The sequence below is a fragment of the Phoca vitulina genome, unplaced genomic scaffold (assembly GCF_004348235.1).
Source record: "Phoca vitulina isolate PV1807 unplaced genomic scaffold, GSC_HSeal_1.0 scaffold39, whole genome shotgun sequence".
NCBI lineage: Eukaryota > Metazoa > Chordata > Mammalia > Carnivora > Phocidae > Phoca > Phoca vitulina.
Window position 1 is genome coordinate 15,035,158 of NW_022589742.1, and position 15,140 is coordinate 15,050,297.

The 15,140-nt window shown below is 42.3% G+C and overlaps 1 protein-coding gene across 3 annotated transcripts; it reads right to left on the bottom strand.

Annotated features, from left to right (window-relative positions):
* Nucleotides 1–2,056: 2,056 nt before the first annotated feature.
* On the bottom strand, nt 2,057–12,796 carry RBMX2 (RNA binding motif protein X-linked 2). 3 transcript variants are annotated; one of them, XR_004302293.1, is made up of 7 exons: nt 12,746–12,796; nt 12,436–12,551; nt 11,273–11,324; nt 6,026–6,155; nt 3,983–4,160; nt 2,940–3,523; nt 2,057–2,094 (listed from the first exon to the last, which is right to left on the bottom strand). XR_004302293.1 is itself a non-coding variant. In XM_032428348.1 (6 exons), exons 1-6 carry the CDS (start codon nt 12,748–12,750, stop codon nt 3,036–3,038), a joined length of 969 nt encoding a protein of 322 aa, XP_032284239.1. In that variant the 5' UTR covers nt 12,751–12,796; the 3' UTR covers nt 2,091–3,035. The 3 variants fall into 3 exon arrangements, 2 of the variants coding, with proteins under 2 accessions (XP_032284239.1, XP_032284240.1); XM_032428348.1 differs by having other exon boundaries at nt 2,091–3,523; XM_032428349.1 differs by lacking the exons at nt 12,436–12,551; nt 12,746–12,796 and adding an exon at nt 12,103–12,264 and having other exon boundaries at nt 2,091–3,523.
* Nucleotides 12,797–15,140: the final 2,344 nt, after the last annotated feature.

Genomic DNA, 15,140 nt, shown 5'->3' on the forward strand with positions numbered 1-15,140 from the left:
CACACACACACACACACACACACACACACACACACACACACACACACCTACCTCAGAGCTATTGGAGGTTCAGTTCCAGACCACAATAAAACAAGTCACTTGTATCTTTTCATTTCCCAGTGCATATAAAACTGATGTTTACACTATACTGTAGTCTATTAAGTGTGCAATAACATTATGTGTTAAAAAAAAAAAAAACAATGTGCATACCTTAATTTAAAAATACTTTATTGCTAAAAATTACTAACCATCATCTGGGCTTTCAATGAATCATAACCACTGATCACAGATCACCATAACAAATGTAATCATAATGAAAAAAGTTTGAAATGTGATTACCAAAATCTGAGAAATGAAGTGAGAAAATGCTGTTGGAAAAATGACACCAAGACTTGTTCGACACAGGGTTGCCACAAACCCTTAATTTGTATAAAAATAACCACAACAGTTATCTGTGAAGCACAATTAAGCAAAGCACAATAAAATGAGGTATGCCTGTAGGCTTTCTCATTAGGAATTGGCTTACAGCAGGATACATATATCCTACTGGTTGTTTTCCTGGTAAAACCCTAATTGATAGATAAATCAAAACAATATTACATCTCAGGGGAGACAGAGTAGATCAGTGCAACTATTAAGACCCTAAAAGACACAGAGAATGGTAGCCCCTATATCTTTGCACCTATAGCCAAATGGGGGTTCCTGTGTGACCAGCAGAGGCAGAAAACAGCTTGAGCTGGGTTTATAGGTGGGTCAGCTCAGTATGTGGGTACAAAGTGAAGATGAATGGTATCTGCATTACAGCCACATTCAGGGGTGCAGAAGGAAAACTTTTCTAATGGACAGGACCTCAAGCAGTGCACCTGACTTGGTATAAAAGAAGCAGCCTAACGTGAGAATATTTATCGGATATGCAGACTCCTGGGCAGTGGCCAATGGCCTGGCCGTCTCGTTGGGGGACTGGAAGGACCAGGGCTGAAGATCAGAGACAAGGAGAGCTGGTGTGAAGACTGTGGACTGACACGTGGGAGGAGCAAAGCGTGACTAGTTCTGTATCCCATGCTAACAGCCATCAGAGCATCCACCATGGAAGAGGCACTGAACTGCCAAGCAGACACAGTGGCTAAGCCAGGCGCACAGGCCTTTGGTCAGCGGCCACCACACAACTGGCACAAAGGACACATAAACACAGAGCCACACGACTGACAAAGGCCCAAGAGCAAGGACTCCCGCTTCCCAAGGCTGATCTCGCGGGACTCCTCATGATAGGTGCTCTGCCTCAAGGACTCACCGCATCATTGGTCTGGCTGACCCATTCTCAGAACACCACGGCAGTGTGAGACTTTTCCTACCCAACCTTCCTTCTTGCCTTCCCTCTTCTCCAGAGGTTAGACCTCTATCAGAGTCTGACTGCTTTCCCAGACTCCTCCAACCTCCTTTCCCATTTTCTTTCATGGGCATTTTCCCCTTAAAAAAAAAAAATCTCTCACACATCTAATCTTGGACCCAAACTAACATACCAGGTAAACTAATTAAATGTGCTCACTATTAAAGCTCTATTCCTTTGTTTTGCAGGGTCAGAAGTTCAATTTTAGTGATTCAGCAGCAGTATTAAGGTCCTGTGAATTTATTCCTACCTAACTCATAAGGGACTGATTGATAAAATAAAAGGACAAGATTCTCCAAATGAGAAAAAACTGCCAAGGAGACCAGAGAGATATGCAATGAAGCTGACAAAGTATTCCCATCTCAGCAATAACAGCTACTTGAAAAGGAAACTCAGCCCACAAGTAGCCTGGTAGGTCTGAAACTCGGAAAGGGAGCTGGCTAGCCAAAAGGTAGAAACAACCCACATGTCCATCCACTGAGGAATGGACAAACAAAATGTAGTCTATCCATACAATGGGATATTATTCAGCCATAAAAAGGAATGAAGTCCTGGGACGCCTGGGTGGCTCAGTTGGTGAAGCGTCTGCCTTCGGCTCACGTCATGATCCCAGGGTCCTGGGATGGAGTCCCACATCGGGCTCCTTGCTCAGCGGGGAGCCTGCTTCTCCCTCTGCCTGCCGCTCCCCCTGCTTGTGCTCTCTCGCTCTGAAAAAATAAATTTTTAAAAATCTTAAAAATAAAAAGGAACAAAGTGCTGATCCATGCTACAACACGGATGAAGCTCAACAACATACTAAGTATGGCCCAGACACAAAAGGGCCATATGTTGTATGATTCCACTTATATAAAATGTCCAGAATAGGTAGTTCCACAGAAATGGAAAGCAGACCGGTAGTCGACAGGGACGAGGAGGAGGGAATGGAGAGTAACTGCTTCATGGGCACAGGGTTTCATTCTGGGGTGATGGAAATGTTTTCGAACTACACAGGAGCGGTAGTTTGGCACACTATGAATGTACCAAATGCCACTGAATTGTTCCCTTCAAAATGGTTAATTTGATGTGAATTTCATCTCAATAAAAATAAATAAATAAATAAATAAATAGCAAGGAGGTGCGTGGATGTTAAAAAAGAGACGTTTAAAAATTTTTTTAAAAAGAGGGTGGGGTGCAGAGGGAGCGGCCTGGCGTTGAGAATCACCATCCCATTCACATCGAGCTGTCTAGACCTAGTTAAACCACCCTTCTCTACGCACGGCTGTACCTGCCAACTGGAAAGGTCACCTACACCTCTAGCACAAAAACTAGAATTCTAGAATTGCCTGCTATTTCCCCTTTCCTGGCAATTTCATCATACACTGGGGTCGTAAATTCAAGGACCACATTTATGAAACCAAATTTAGGATACCTCCTCTGGTAAGTACTGAGCATATTCCCAGGAACAATGGATTTCGCTCAAAAATCCAGGCCTATGAGGCTGTTAAAACTACAGCTCTCGATGACTCTAATACTCAAGGGATTGGAAGAATTCGGCCTCAGATATTTTACTTACATTAACAGTAAAAGCATAACTTGAGTATGATTGCATTTTAAAGACCAAGTTCATTTCCAGTTCCAGTTCTACCGGGAAGAGAGAGAGGCCGCAGCTTCAGTGGTATCTGCGGTCACCGGGGTTAGAGGACTCCTGGTCCCACGAGTGCCGGGCCCTCTTCGGCCTGTGGGACCTCTCTCGGCTCCTACTTCTACTTCGCTGACTACGCCCCTCAGGACGCCCATTGGGCCGGCTGGAGTGTGTGTCTGAGCTTCGGCCCCAGTCTCTATCTCTGTTCTTTTCTTCTCTGGTTGAGGACCTATGTTCATGCTTCGGCTTCTCCTTCTTCGGCTCCCTCTCTCTGTCCGCTGCTCCACCGCGGCAGGTCGCCCCGACCTCGGGAGAGCTGGGCTGGTGCTTCCGCACCTCCCTGGGCTCTGACTTCTGACCCCACTCTGAGTTCTTGCTGTGCTTTGTAGAGCCACGGTCGTCCTTTTCCTTTACCATCTTGTTTCTGGGTGGCGAAGAGGGGGCTGGCTGCTCCGCCTGTACCTCCCGGTCAGACTTCTCTTTGTCTTTCTTTCTTCTCTTTTTTTCCTTTTTGTCTGGAGGAAAAAAGGGGCACAACCAATGAGGAAAGGAAGATGGAGGAGGGGAGAGTATGCAAAAGGAAAGCACTGCTGGCAAGCGGTGGCAAGCAGTCGTAATCGACACTTCTAGAAAGTGTCTCCGAGAAGCCAACTTGGAGGTCTGTCCCCCTTGATATGTCAAGTTGCTGTATAAGGCAATTCTCACCCTTAATTACCTGTCTGAAGACGCTGCCTCCAAATACAGTCACATTCTGAGGCACTGCGGGATTAGGACTTCAACATATGAATTTGGAGGAGACAGAATTCAGCCCTTAATATTAGTCTTCCACTGACACCTCTCCTTTCCCAGTTAAAGTAAGGTTCCCCACACCTTTCCCCTTCATACGTGAGAAATGATTATCAACTCTCAGTGAACACTAGGAAGAGCAAACACTAAGACTACCCAGAATCTTCTCTTGGGTCTTAACGCTTTACCTTTTTTGTGTTTTTTTGTCAGTTTGTCATCTTCAGAACCCTCAGATGAACTCACTGAGGGGGTGTGGGCCCCACAGCCCCTCTCCTGGAGTTCTTTGGTCACATCATCTATTTCTTCAGAGTTCTTGGGAGCTCGATAGTTGGACACATGATCCACTCGAATAGTTCTTCCTTTGATCTAAGACAGACAGGCAGTGCTTCAGCAGAGATGGCCCTCCCGTTGAACTATTTGAACCCAGCTGCAAAATGCCATGGTTTGAACCACACCCTTTACCTTCCTGCTAATTCTATTTCTGGGGAAATTACTCTAAAGGAGACCTGCCCAATTGATGTGTCACAGCACATATACCTAGATAATAATTTGCTCAGCCCTTGGGGCAGACAGGTAGGGCCTGGGGCAGCTGGAGTCCCTGAGGCACTTGTACCAGACAGCCTCCTCAGTTTACCCCAGTGTGCCACACAATAACCTTCATGTTCTACGTGTGCCATTAAGTGAAGAAAGGCTGGGCAGTACTGCCCCAAAGCACAAGCAGCAGGGGAAAATGAGAATTTACATGCATAAACAATGAATTGCCCTCAATCTGTAACATTTATTCACAGTAAAACATACTGTGGCCTGGCAGCTAGAAAGAATTCCTGAAATCAAGTGCAGTGCTGCAGCTGTTTTCTTGATACAGCAGTCAGGATGAGGCCAAGGAAGACCAATAGCTAGAAAGGGGGAAGGAAGCTTTTTTCTTAAGCCCTCACACCTTGCTCTACCCCCACCATAATGGACAACTGGCTCACACTGATATTTTTGCTGTGAATCACAACTCTCTGGGTGAACAACAAAAATTAACCCCTCACTTAAAAACATTCAGGCAGGGCACCTGGGTGGCTCAGTCAGTTGAGCGTCTGCCTTCAGCTCAGGTCACGATCCCAGACTCCCGGGATCGAGCCTCAGGGATCGAGCCTCAGGGATCGAGCCCCAGGGATCGAGCCCCATGTCGGGCTCCTTGCTCAGCGGGGAGCCTGCTTCTCCCTCTCCTCTGCCCCTCCCCCTGCTCCTTCTGTCTCTCTCTCTCTCTCTCAAATAAATAAAATCTTAAAAAAATTCAGGCAGATACAGACCTATTCTATAGGCAAAATCATCCAAAATTTTAAAAGTCTGGCTTTTATTGTTCCCACACAAGAGCAGATTTTTATTCTTACCTTTAAGCCTGAGCAGTTGGTCATCTTTCCTATTCCCCTTTTGAAAACATTTTTGAAAACCTCCCTTTTATGGTGACTCCATTTGACTGCTGGCTCTCTTAAAAATCAAGCCTAGTACCTTGTTCCACCCTGTCCTATAGTCACCAGCTATTCCATACTGGTGCAATCAGTGACAAACTCTCCAAATCAAAAGTCACACGCCCCCCCCCAAGCTATGACAATGCTTAACCAACTGCAGTGCTTTTCCTAAATAAGCATCGGAACCAGGTAGAGCATACATAAGCCTGACTTGCCCATCACCTTCTCTCAGGCCAAGGGTGGAGTAAGAGCGAACAGAGGAGAAACAACTTCAGAATGAGTTACTTTTGTAGAATTTGTCATCAGACTTTTAACTAGAGAATTTCCAGGGCCCAGCAATGCTAAGTCAGTGGAGATATATGACAGACCCACAAAGCTATGTCTTAGAGCATGAAGCCATGAGAGAGCCCCAAATCCCCTGACAGAGCATAGCATGGAAGTCTCTTTGTTGCCCAATACATCAGAGATGAGAGTGGGGTTTGAGAATGGAAAGGTGAGAAACCAGAGGCTTGGGTGGGAGTGGGGGGCATGGTACCTATGCTCCTGGGAAGATGAACATGAGGAAAAGGAACAAGTGTTAGCAGGGTCATACGCCAATGAAATTATTTCCTGGGATCATTTCCTGGTCAGTATGTCCCCACACCTCTGTGACTCTCTCAACGCACCCAGGTGACCAGTACTGCCTTTGAACCTGTGGCAATCAGGTGGGAAATTAAACCGAACACGTACATACAGGGAAAGTCCAGCCAAATCCTGCTTAGTGAACACACTCACCTTGATCCCATTAAAATTGTCAACAGCCAGAATTGTGCTCCTCTGGTCTTCATAGCAAAGGAAACAGAATCCTTTGGATTTCCCAGTCTTCTTGTCCCGCACCAGATTAATGTTAACAATCTCCCCATATCTATTTATTTTATAAAAGAGTAAGACACTATTGATTTAAAATGCAAAAACTTTCAGACTGAATGACAAAACAAAATTCAAATAATATAATCTGTACAGGAGACACATCTAGAACAAGATAACATAAAAAGGTTAAAAATAAAAATTAGACAAGGACAGAGCAGGAACACCCAATTACAAAATGGGTGGTAATATTAAGATCAAAGATGAATTCAAGGCCAAAAAAGATATTTAAATGGGACTAAGAGAGCTCTTTTACACTGAAAAAGGTCCTGATATATTACAAAGATATGTCGTGAACCTTTATGCATAAGCTCACAAATCAAAAATTTAATTAAAGAAACTATTAAAAATACAAAGAGAAACTGGTAACAAAGGTTATGAGATATTTTAACATACTACTTAAGTTTATAACACATAAAATTGGTAAAAATAAGGTCAGATGAATTAATATCAATATATAATTATATAACATAAATATAAATAAATAACAATTATGTTGGTAACAAATATTAATGTCAAACCAGTGGATATATAGATATATTTGAATCTTACAAAAAGAGGACAATTTCTTCTCAAGAATCCATGAATTATGTATTAAAACTGACTACAAAATAAAGCTCAATAACTTCTAAAAACAGAACAGAATATGTTCTCCAATCACAATGCTATCCAGCTGGAAATAATAATTTAAATAAAAAATACCCTACTAGCTAGAACTTGAAACCTACTCTCCTAGCTAACAACTGGATGAAAGTGAAATAAAGAAAAAAAATCAACAGCAGATTACTTAAAAAATAACAAAAATGAGAAGAATATATACCAAAACTTATGGGATGCAGCTAAAACCACACTCAGAAAAATCTGTAACCTTAGAGAATTTTACTGTTAAAAAGGCAGAATGAATATAAAAGAAAACAAATCGAAGGAAAGCAGATGGGAGTTAATAAAGATAAAAGCAGAAATTAAGAGAAAATAGAAAAAAATTCAACCTTACTCCTTATACAAAGTTAAATTCCAGATAAGTTAAAGATTCATAAATTAAAAAGTAAAGTCATAAAAATAAAATAGGAATTGGTGGATACTTAATAACATGATTACATACATACATTCCGGCCAGATATCTAGCATCTTACCTAACAGAAAATACAGTAGCATTTTACCTAACAGAAAATACAGGTTTCCCCCGCTACCCGAATGTTCATTTTATGTCACTTCGCTTTTACAAAAGACCTACATTAGTACCTGTTTTCACCAACTGAAAGAAAGCTGAAGAGGATTTTCACTCTTATGACATGGTAATTGCTTCATCACTTTATGCCGTTTTAGCTTAGAAAGCTTTCACAGAACACTCTACCTCCGGATAGCAGGGGAAACCTGTACTGGAGCTGATTCAACTAAGGTCAGGAACTATTTAACACTATTTGACATTGTAGGTATAGGCCAGTGCAATTAGACAGGAGAAAACAGATGTAAAAAAATGAAAAAGTAAAACTATCTCTATTTGAAAATTTATATATAATAGTATGTATAGAAAACCCAAGAGAATTAATGATAAACAATGATAAAAACAAACAGTAGAATAATTCAGTAAGGTAACAGGATATAAAGTTAAAAAAATAAAACACTCTCTTACAAAAACGATAATCAGTTAGAAGATATAACCAAAGAGAAACCCCATTTGTATTAGCAACAAAAAACTTAAAATACTTAGAAATAAACTTAGCAACAAGCAATGTACAAAGTCTATATAGAGAAAATTTTTTAAAACTGAAAGACACACACACAGATTTGAACAAATATAAAGACATCCCTTGTTTTTGGATAGGATGACTCAACATCTTAAAGACAGCAACATCTTCCCCCAAGTTAATACTTAAATTTAATGTAGTACAAGTTGTGTTTTACTTTCCTGGAGCTGGATAAGTTGATTCTAAAGTTCTCATGGAAAAATGAACATGTAAGAGTAGATGGAAAAACTTTAAAAAAGGAACAATGAGGGAGAGTAACTCTCCCAGATACTAAACACACTGAAAACATTGTGATTAATTAGTGTGGTACTGGTACATAAAGAGACAGACAGACCAATAGAACAGAATAGAAAGCCAAGAAAGAGACTCAAGTATATATGGAAAAATTAGTAAGATGATATGGGTGACATCCCAATTTGCTGGGGGAAAATATGAACTTTTTTATAAATATTGGGACAACTGGATAGCCATTGAAAAAACATGAAATTGGATCCGTGTCTCACACTATACATCAGAATAACTCTAAATGGATCAGAGATTTCAATGCATAAAATTGAAACCATACAAGTACTAGAAGGGAACACAGATGGGTGGGTGGGGAGAAATACTATCTAATTATGACTCAAAATCCAGAAGCAACAAAAAAAGACTGATAAATCTGACCATATAAAACACTAGAGTGTGAGACTATACAGGGTCTGCACAAAGGAGTTTTTTGGGGGGATGGAATTGTTCTTCATCCTAACTGTGGGGGTGACTACACAAATCTATACACGTATTAAAGCTCACAGGACTGTACACTCCCTAAAAAAAGTCAATTTTACCATATAATTTAAACACATGAATAAATTTTTTTAAATTTTGCACAGCAAAAAAAAAAAAAAAAACCCACAACAAAGTCAAAAGACAAATGACAAAATAGGAGAAAATATTTACAACTCATATCACAGATAAAGGACCAGAAAGTAATTTTTTTCCTTTTTGCTATAAAGAACATCATCAGGACAACTGGTAAAGCTTAATAAAGTCTATGGATTAGATCAGTGTTAACTTCCTGAATTTAATCACCATACCGAGGTTAAACAAGAGAATGCTCTTGTTTTGGGGGGAAACAAATATTGAAGAATTTAGGGATAAATGGGCATCATGCCTGCAACTGACTCTCAAACGGTTCAGAAAAAAATAATAGGTATATGTGGGGAGAAATGACAAACCAAATATAGTAAAATGTTAACATCTGGGGATTCTAAGTGAAGGGGAAACAGGTATTCTTTACACTACTTTATAACTTTCCTATTTTAAGCCTGAAATTATTTCCAAATAAAAAGTAAAGAGAATATAGGAACTCGTTTAAACGGACTCCTACAGACCAAACTGGGACAATCTGAGCGTCAAGAAATAATAATGATGGCAATGTAGTAAAACACATCAAATTAAGTAAAATTAGTCCACAGTAACACAATACATAACAAAGTGGTGTAACAGAGTTGAAACCATTAAGAGCTTTTGTAAAATCACTAAGAAAATGAGGAACACATCAACAGAAGAAAACAAGCAAAGGATATGAAAAGACAACTTACAAAAAACAAGAAATAATGGCATGTAAATCTATGAAAAGATGTTCTACTTCACTGATGATTAAATAAAGGCAAAGTAAACTCATAATGAGAAACCATACGACAAATGTTTTTTTAAAATAACCACTGCCAATTAGGATTCAGAAAAATGGGCATTCTAATGAGAGTAGAAACTGATACAACCTTCTCAGAGAGCAATTTGGCCATATTTACAAAACATCTTAAAAATGCTGATCTAGTAATTTCACTAAGGAAACTATCAGCAATGCATACAAAGGATGTATATACTACAATGTATATACTAAATATGTATATACATATACTATAATGTATATACTAAATATATATATGTATACATATAGTGTGTGTGTGTGTGTATATATATATATATACACTAAAATGCAATACAATTTATAACAGCAAATAATGCCCAACATTTAAAAAAAAAAGATGATAAAGAAATACACCAAAATGTTAACAGTTTTTCCTTAAAGTACATTCTGGTTTCTTCTCTATGCTTTCCCTTTTTGCCAAATGTTCTATAGTGATTACACATTACCTTGATAATCAGAAAACAAAACATTTTTTGAAAACCACTGTTACCAACGGCAAAGGCAATCTTCATGGAGAGCAATGTGTACAGCCAGAAGAGAGAATTAGAATAAACAAACACACTAGCTGATCATCACTCAATGCAAATAAGACAAAAACAGCCTCTAGATGGAAGGCTGGACCAGGCAGAGGTATCATAAGGGGTGGAAATTACAGGCTGCACCCGCTGTGACCTTCCAGCTCCCCAGAAGTAGGAGGAAACAGCCTCTGTCCCTCTCTGGGCGCTCTGCAGTGTGGGCTGCGGAGGCCCTCTCCCATGGCCTTCAATGTGTATTGCCCAATTGCTTTCCCATGGCCCTCTCCCCCATATGCTGCCCGATCACTCAGCCAGGGTCCTCCTCCTATCGGACGGCCCAACCATCCCCTGCCATGGCTGACTGTGTTTGCTTCCCCAAACCCTTCTGCCGTGGTCCTCTGCCTGTACATGCTGTCCAACTTCTCTGCAACAGTCCTCTGCCCTCGGGGCCCCTCTGGCCTTACAGACTGTCTAACCACTCTGTGTAGCTCTGGGTTGGGCCCAGCCCCTCTCTACCAGCTACCACAACCAGAGCAAGCTGCCAAGACGCTCTCCCACCCAATGCTGCTGCTTTCATCTCATAGCGGAATGAAGAATATATGGTTGACCTATTCATTCTTGTTCCTCAACAGCCTATAATTCTCAGCTTCTGGGTAAAGAGACTGGCTCTGCTCAGTAACCTTATGCTCATCTAGAAACAAAGAAAACAAACTACTGCCTAAACCTTTTGCTTTTTCTCCCATTCTTCTGTGCTTTGCCCTAATCCTGCAACACCACACAGGTGTAAGCCAGAAGGGCTCTGTGATCATGGATAACCCTTAGTTTGCAGGAGCCCAAAGAGCCCAACATGGTAGCTTCCTGTGAGTTCCAGTTTGTTCTGGCGTTGGCCCAGGCTGAACAAGCCTCACTGAAGAAGCAATAAAAACAGACCAGAATCCCCAAGACAGCCTCCTAAATCATCCAACTTCTTGGATTGTCCATATTGGAAGAGTTCTACAACCATGTCCTGGGGCTCATCTAGACTAAAGCAGAAGCTCCAGCCCTCCCCATGCAGGGAGGCCAGTGAGCCTACAATAAAATAAATGGATTCTGTGATGCCACAAAATGTATTACGGAAGCATACTCTGGTGACCCAGAAGGCAGGAAATGAAAAAGGACTTACTGTGAGAACACACAGATGATGTCCCCTTCAGTTAGTTCATAAGGAAGCCCTCCTAGAAGAGAAAACCACATTTCAGTTCCACAAACATTTACCAAGCGTCTACTACATACCATGCACTGGCACTGGGGGGTGCAAAGAAGAGTAAGCCACAGAGCCTGCCCTCAAAGAACTCACAGTCTGATGACACAACAGAAGCATACATAAGGTGCATCATTAGTGCAGCAAAAGGAGTGATTAACTTTGTGGAAAGGTTGGTGTCCCCGCTAACCAAATACTCCTCACACCCAAAATCTTATGGACAAAGCAGATAGTTTCTGGCATAAAACTCTGCTTCGACAAACATATCTTGAACTCACCTGCTCTTTACCCACAAATTCACAGCTAAGATCCAAAAATCAGTTTAAATATGAAAATATTAACCCCACCTCACATAGACTAAGGAGTTTATAATCCTTAGTTGTCTTTATAGACAACTGTTCAGCATTTCATAGGAAATAAATTCCCCTGCAAATCTTTCCTTCCTCATCTGTAAAATGGGGACTTTGGTACTTACTTTACAGAATTGTAAGAATTAAATAAAACAATGGATATAAAGTGCTTAGCACAATATAACAGAACAAACTGTCAAATTACTGGAAGTGACACAAAGTGAATATAGAGATGACAATATGGCCATGGGCAGAAGGCAGGAGCTAATTAGATGAGGAAAATGAATTCTGATGGAAGGGGAAAGGGCAGGGGACTAGCAGTAATACAGGATCGTGCCTGAGACCATGAGTTCTAGAATCCCATAGTGCTGGTTGTCCCACTTACTAGCTATGTGACCTTACCTAAGTCCATTAACTTCCCTGCACCTGTTTCCTCAGCTGTGTAATAGGGGGACGCGGTATAACAATGGTCTCTGAAACCAAGAAACCAAGTGGCAAGACTCTTACCACAGTGAATGGCAAAGGGTAACTATCATGGACACTGGTTTGGCAGGGGGAGCAAACTAAAAATGGGAGAGAAAAGAGATACGGAAAACGGATTTACGGGGCAGCCAGCAGAAGGAAATAAAAGTGCGTGATGAATGCCGGGAGGAATGAAAGGCGGGAATACTGAAAGGTTAGGAAGTAGGCCAGGAGAGGAGGAGCAGCCGTGCAGGGGAAAGATGTGGACCTCACCCAGGAAGATCCAGGCGCTGTCTTTGTACTCGGAGTGCCAGGACACCTTATCTGCCACCCCAAGCTGGACCTCACGCTCATTCAGCTCGTTGATCAGCTTCACTTTAGTTAAAGGGCTGCAGAGAGGGCGGAAAACCGGACCTGAAGTGCGGCCTGGCCAGAGGTAAGGGTGAGCAAAACTAGGGGACTAGTTTTCCAGTCTCTGCGCCTCTCCCATCCCTCGGCCCGGCAGACGCTCTACCACCCCAGCCCTGGTGGGCCACCTCCCGCGGCCCATCCCTACTTCTTCAGAGGTAAACTGAGTCCTTACTTCATCTTCTCAGGTTCGCGCTCAGCACCGAGACACTGACTTCCGGGCGAGTCTGCACCGCGCGTGCGCAGCCCCGACGCAGCGCTCCCATTGGACTCCGCGGAGCTCGCGTCGCGCCGGAAGAGCTGGGCCGCGCCGGGGTGTGGCGCTTGCGCAGTAGCGCGGAAGGGGACTCCTCGCTCTGCGTCTTTCGCTCCACCAAAGAATTTTTGTCTAGTCCCTCGGTCCGTCCCTCTGTGGAACGGGGACGTGGGTGTGAGCCGGGTTTATTATAGGACCCTCAGCCCCTGCACGACGCCTGGCATTGATTGGGCTAGCTATAAATGTTTGCTGAATAAAGACTGAAAAATGTGCCCGTTATGGCGACTTTAGTCCCAGCCTTTGCTTGCTCTCAGTGCAAATCCCTACTGGGGCTTCATTCCCAGCCAATTGCTCACGCACACACACACCCATCAAAGCATCCCTGTTCAGGAATTACAGCAGAAAAGTGAAGACGATATGTGAGAGGGTAAATCTTTTTTTTTCTTCCTCAAATTCAAATGCACAGGCAACTGACCAGTGTGCCTCCATAGGCTGAATTGAATACCCAGATTTGTGTTAAGAGCTGTTACCCTCACCCACCCTTTTCCATTGTCTCGCTCCTACTTAAGCAGGAGGCAGAAAGAAATAGTGAAAAAGCTAATAATTGAGCAGATGCTAGATTGTGTGCTAAGAAATTCACATGTACTGGCCCTCCATCCTCACAACCACCCCCATAGAGTCTATACATACAATTACCCTCCTCATTTTACAGAGGAAGAAACTGAGATTCAAAGGAGTTAATTAGTTAATTCAAAGGAGGTACTCTGCCTCTACCTATCAGGTCTGGTTGATTTAATCAGTTCTTACTGAGTATCTATATTTGTCCTATAAGGCATGTCTGTAGACAGGAATGTAAGGTGAGGTTCTCTGCCCGAAGGAGCTAATATCATTGAGGAGACAAGATAAATGTGCTTGGTAGATTTCACTCCGGAGATAACCAGGAATCCATAGAAGAGATGGTGGCATATAATGTGTGATTTAAGCCATATTGAAGCTTTGACTCTGTCTTGCATGTGTCCTCATCAATAACTGGTATCAGACCACGCCTGGTATAAAAATGAAGTTCCAGAGCTGTGTAGTTCTCTTTGTAAGCCTAGCTCAGAACCCCAGAAATTAGGCACTTCACCAAGTACTCTGATGATGATGGTGATGATGACAACTCTACCCTCAATGACTCACCATCTACCCATGTCCTGCCAAAAAGCAGGAAACTCCCCACCAATGACAGTTTCTCTTCATTCATTCTGTGTTTGTGCCCCTCCCCCAGTCCAAACCAGCTATTCATTAACTTTGTGAAATTATCTTGGCAATGAAAACTAAACAGTGACAGATTGCATACAGGTTTCATCTGCTCCTGGGAATCTTAGGTTGCTTAGTTGTAGGGTTGAAGTAGCCACTGCAAAGTGGTAAACTAGCATGCAGCATTATCTGGCTGGATTCTTCAGGCAACTGTGAAATGAGAGAAATAGGGCTAAACCTGTGTCTTGGTCATCAGGAGGGTTCAAAAGGAAGCTGAAGTGAAAGAGGAGATTAAGACCAACCAAAGGGAAGGACAATTTAGTTGGAGGAGGGCGTGGGAAGATTGCTACTATCTAGCTAGTAGGTTCAGCAGAGATATTCTGAACCTGGGAGAACTTAAAACCATCCCAGGTTACCTGGGACATCTCCATCAACATGCTTCCAATTGGTAGGAATTGGTAGGTAAGATGATGCCTAGAGATATCCACAAGTCTAAGTGGAAAGGGGATGAGGATCGAGGGGACCCTCTGATCTTAGCATCTGAGAGGAGGACCAGGGTTTGCTATTCAAGGTGGCTACTAGTGATCTCCACCAGTAACATTGATTTAGCACCCACTGGATGGACAGCTCAGGTCTAGGTCCTCTGGGCAATGTTAAGGAAGCCAAAGGCAATCCTCACATTCAAGGCAAGGCCAAGCAATATGTCCAGCCAATTTCATCTCTTCACTTCCCACCACACCACATCCCAAAACAGCTTTCCCTCCTGACTTCCCTATTTCAAGCAATGCTATCACCATTTTCCTGGTTGCCCAGGTACAAAACAGGGGTTTCATATTTCAGTCATCCTTATTCCTCACCCAAAGATATCTATCAAATCACTAAGTCCTAATAATTGTGCTACTGCAGTGTCTATAAAATGCATCTCATTTGGTCACAATTCTGTTTCTTTTTTTAAAAAGATTTTATTTACTTATTTATTTGAGAGAGAGTGAGAGACAGAGCACGAGTGGAAGGGGAGGGGTGGAGGGAGAAGCAGGCTCCCTGCTGAGCAGGGAGCCAGACACGGGGCTCAATC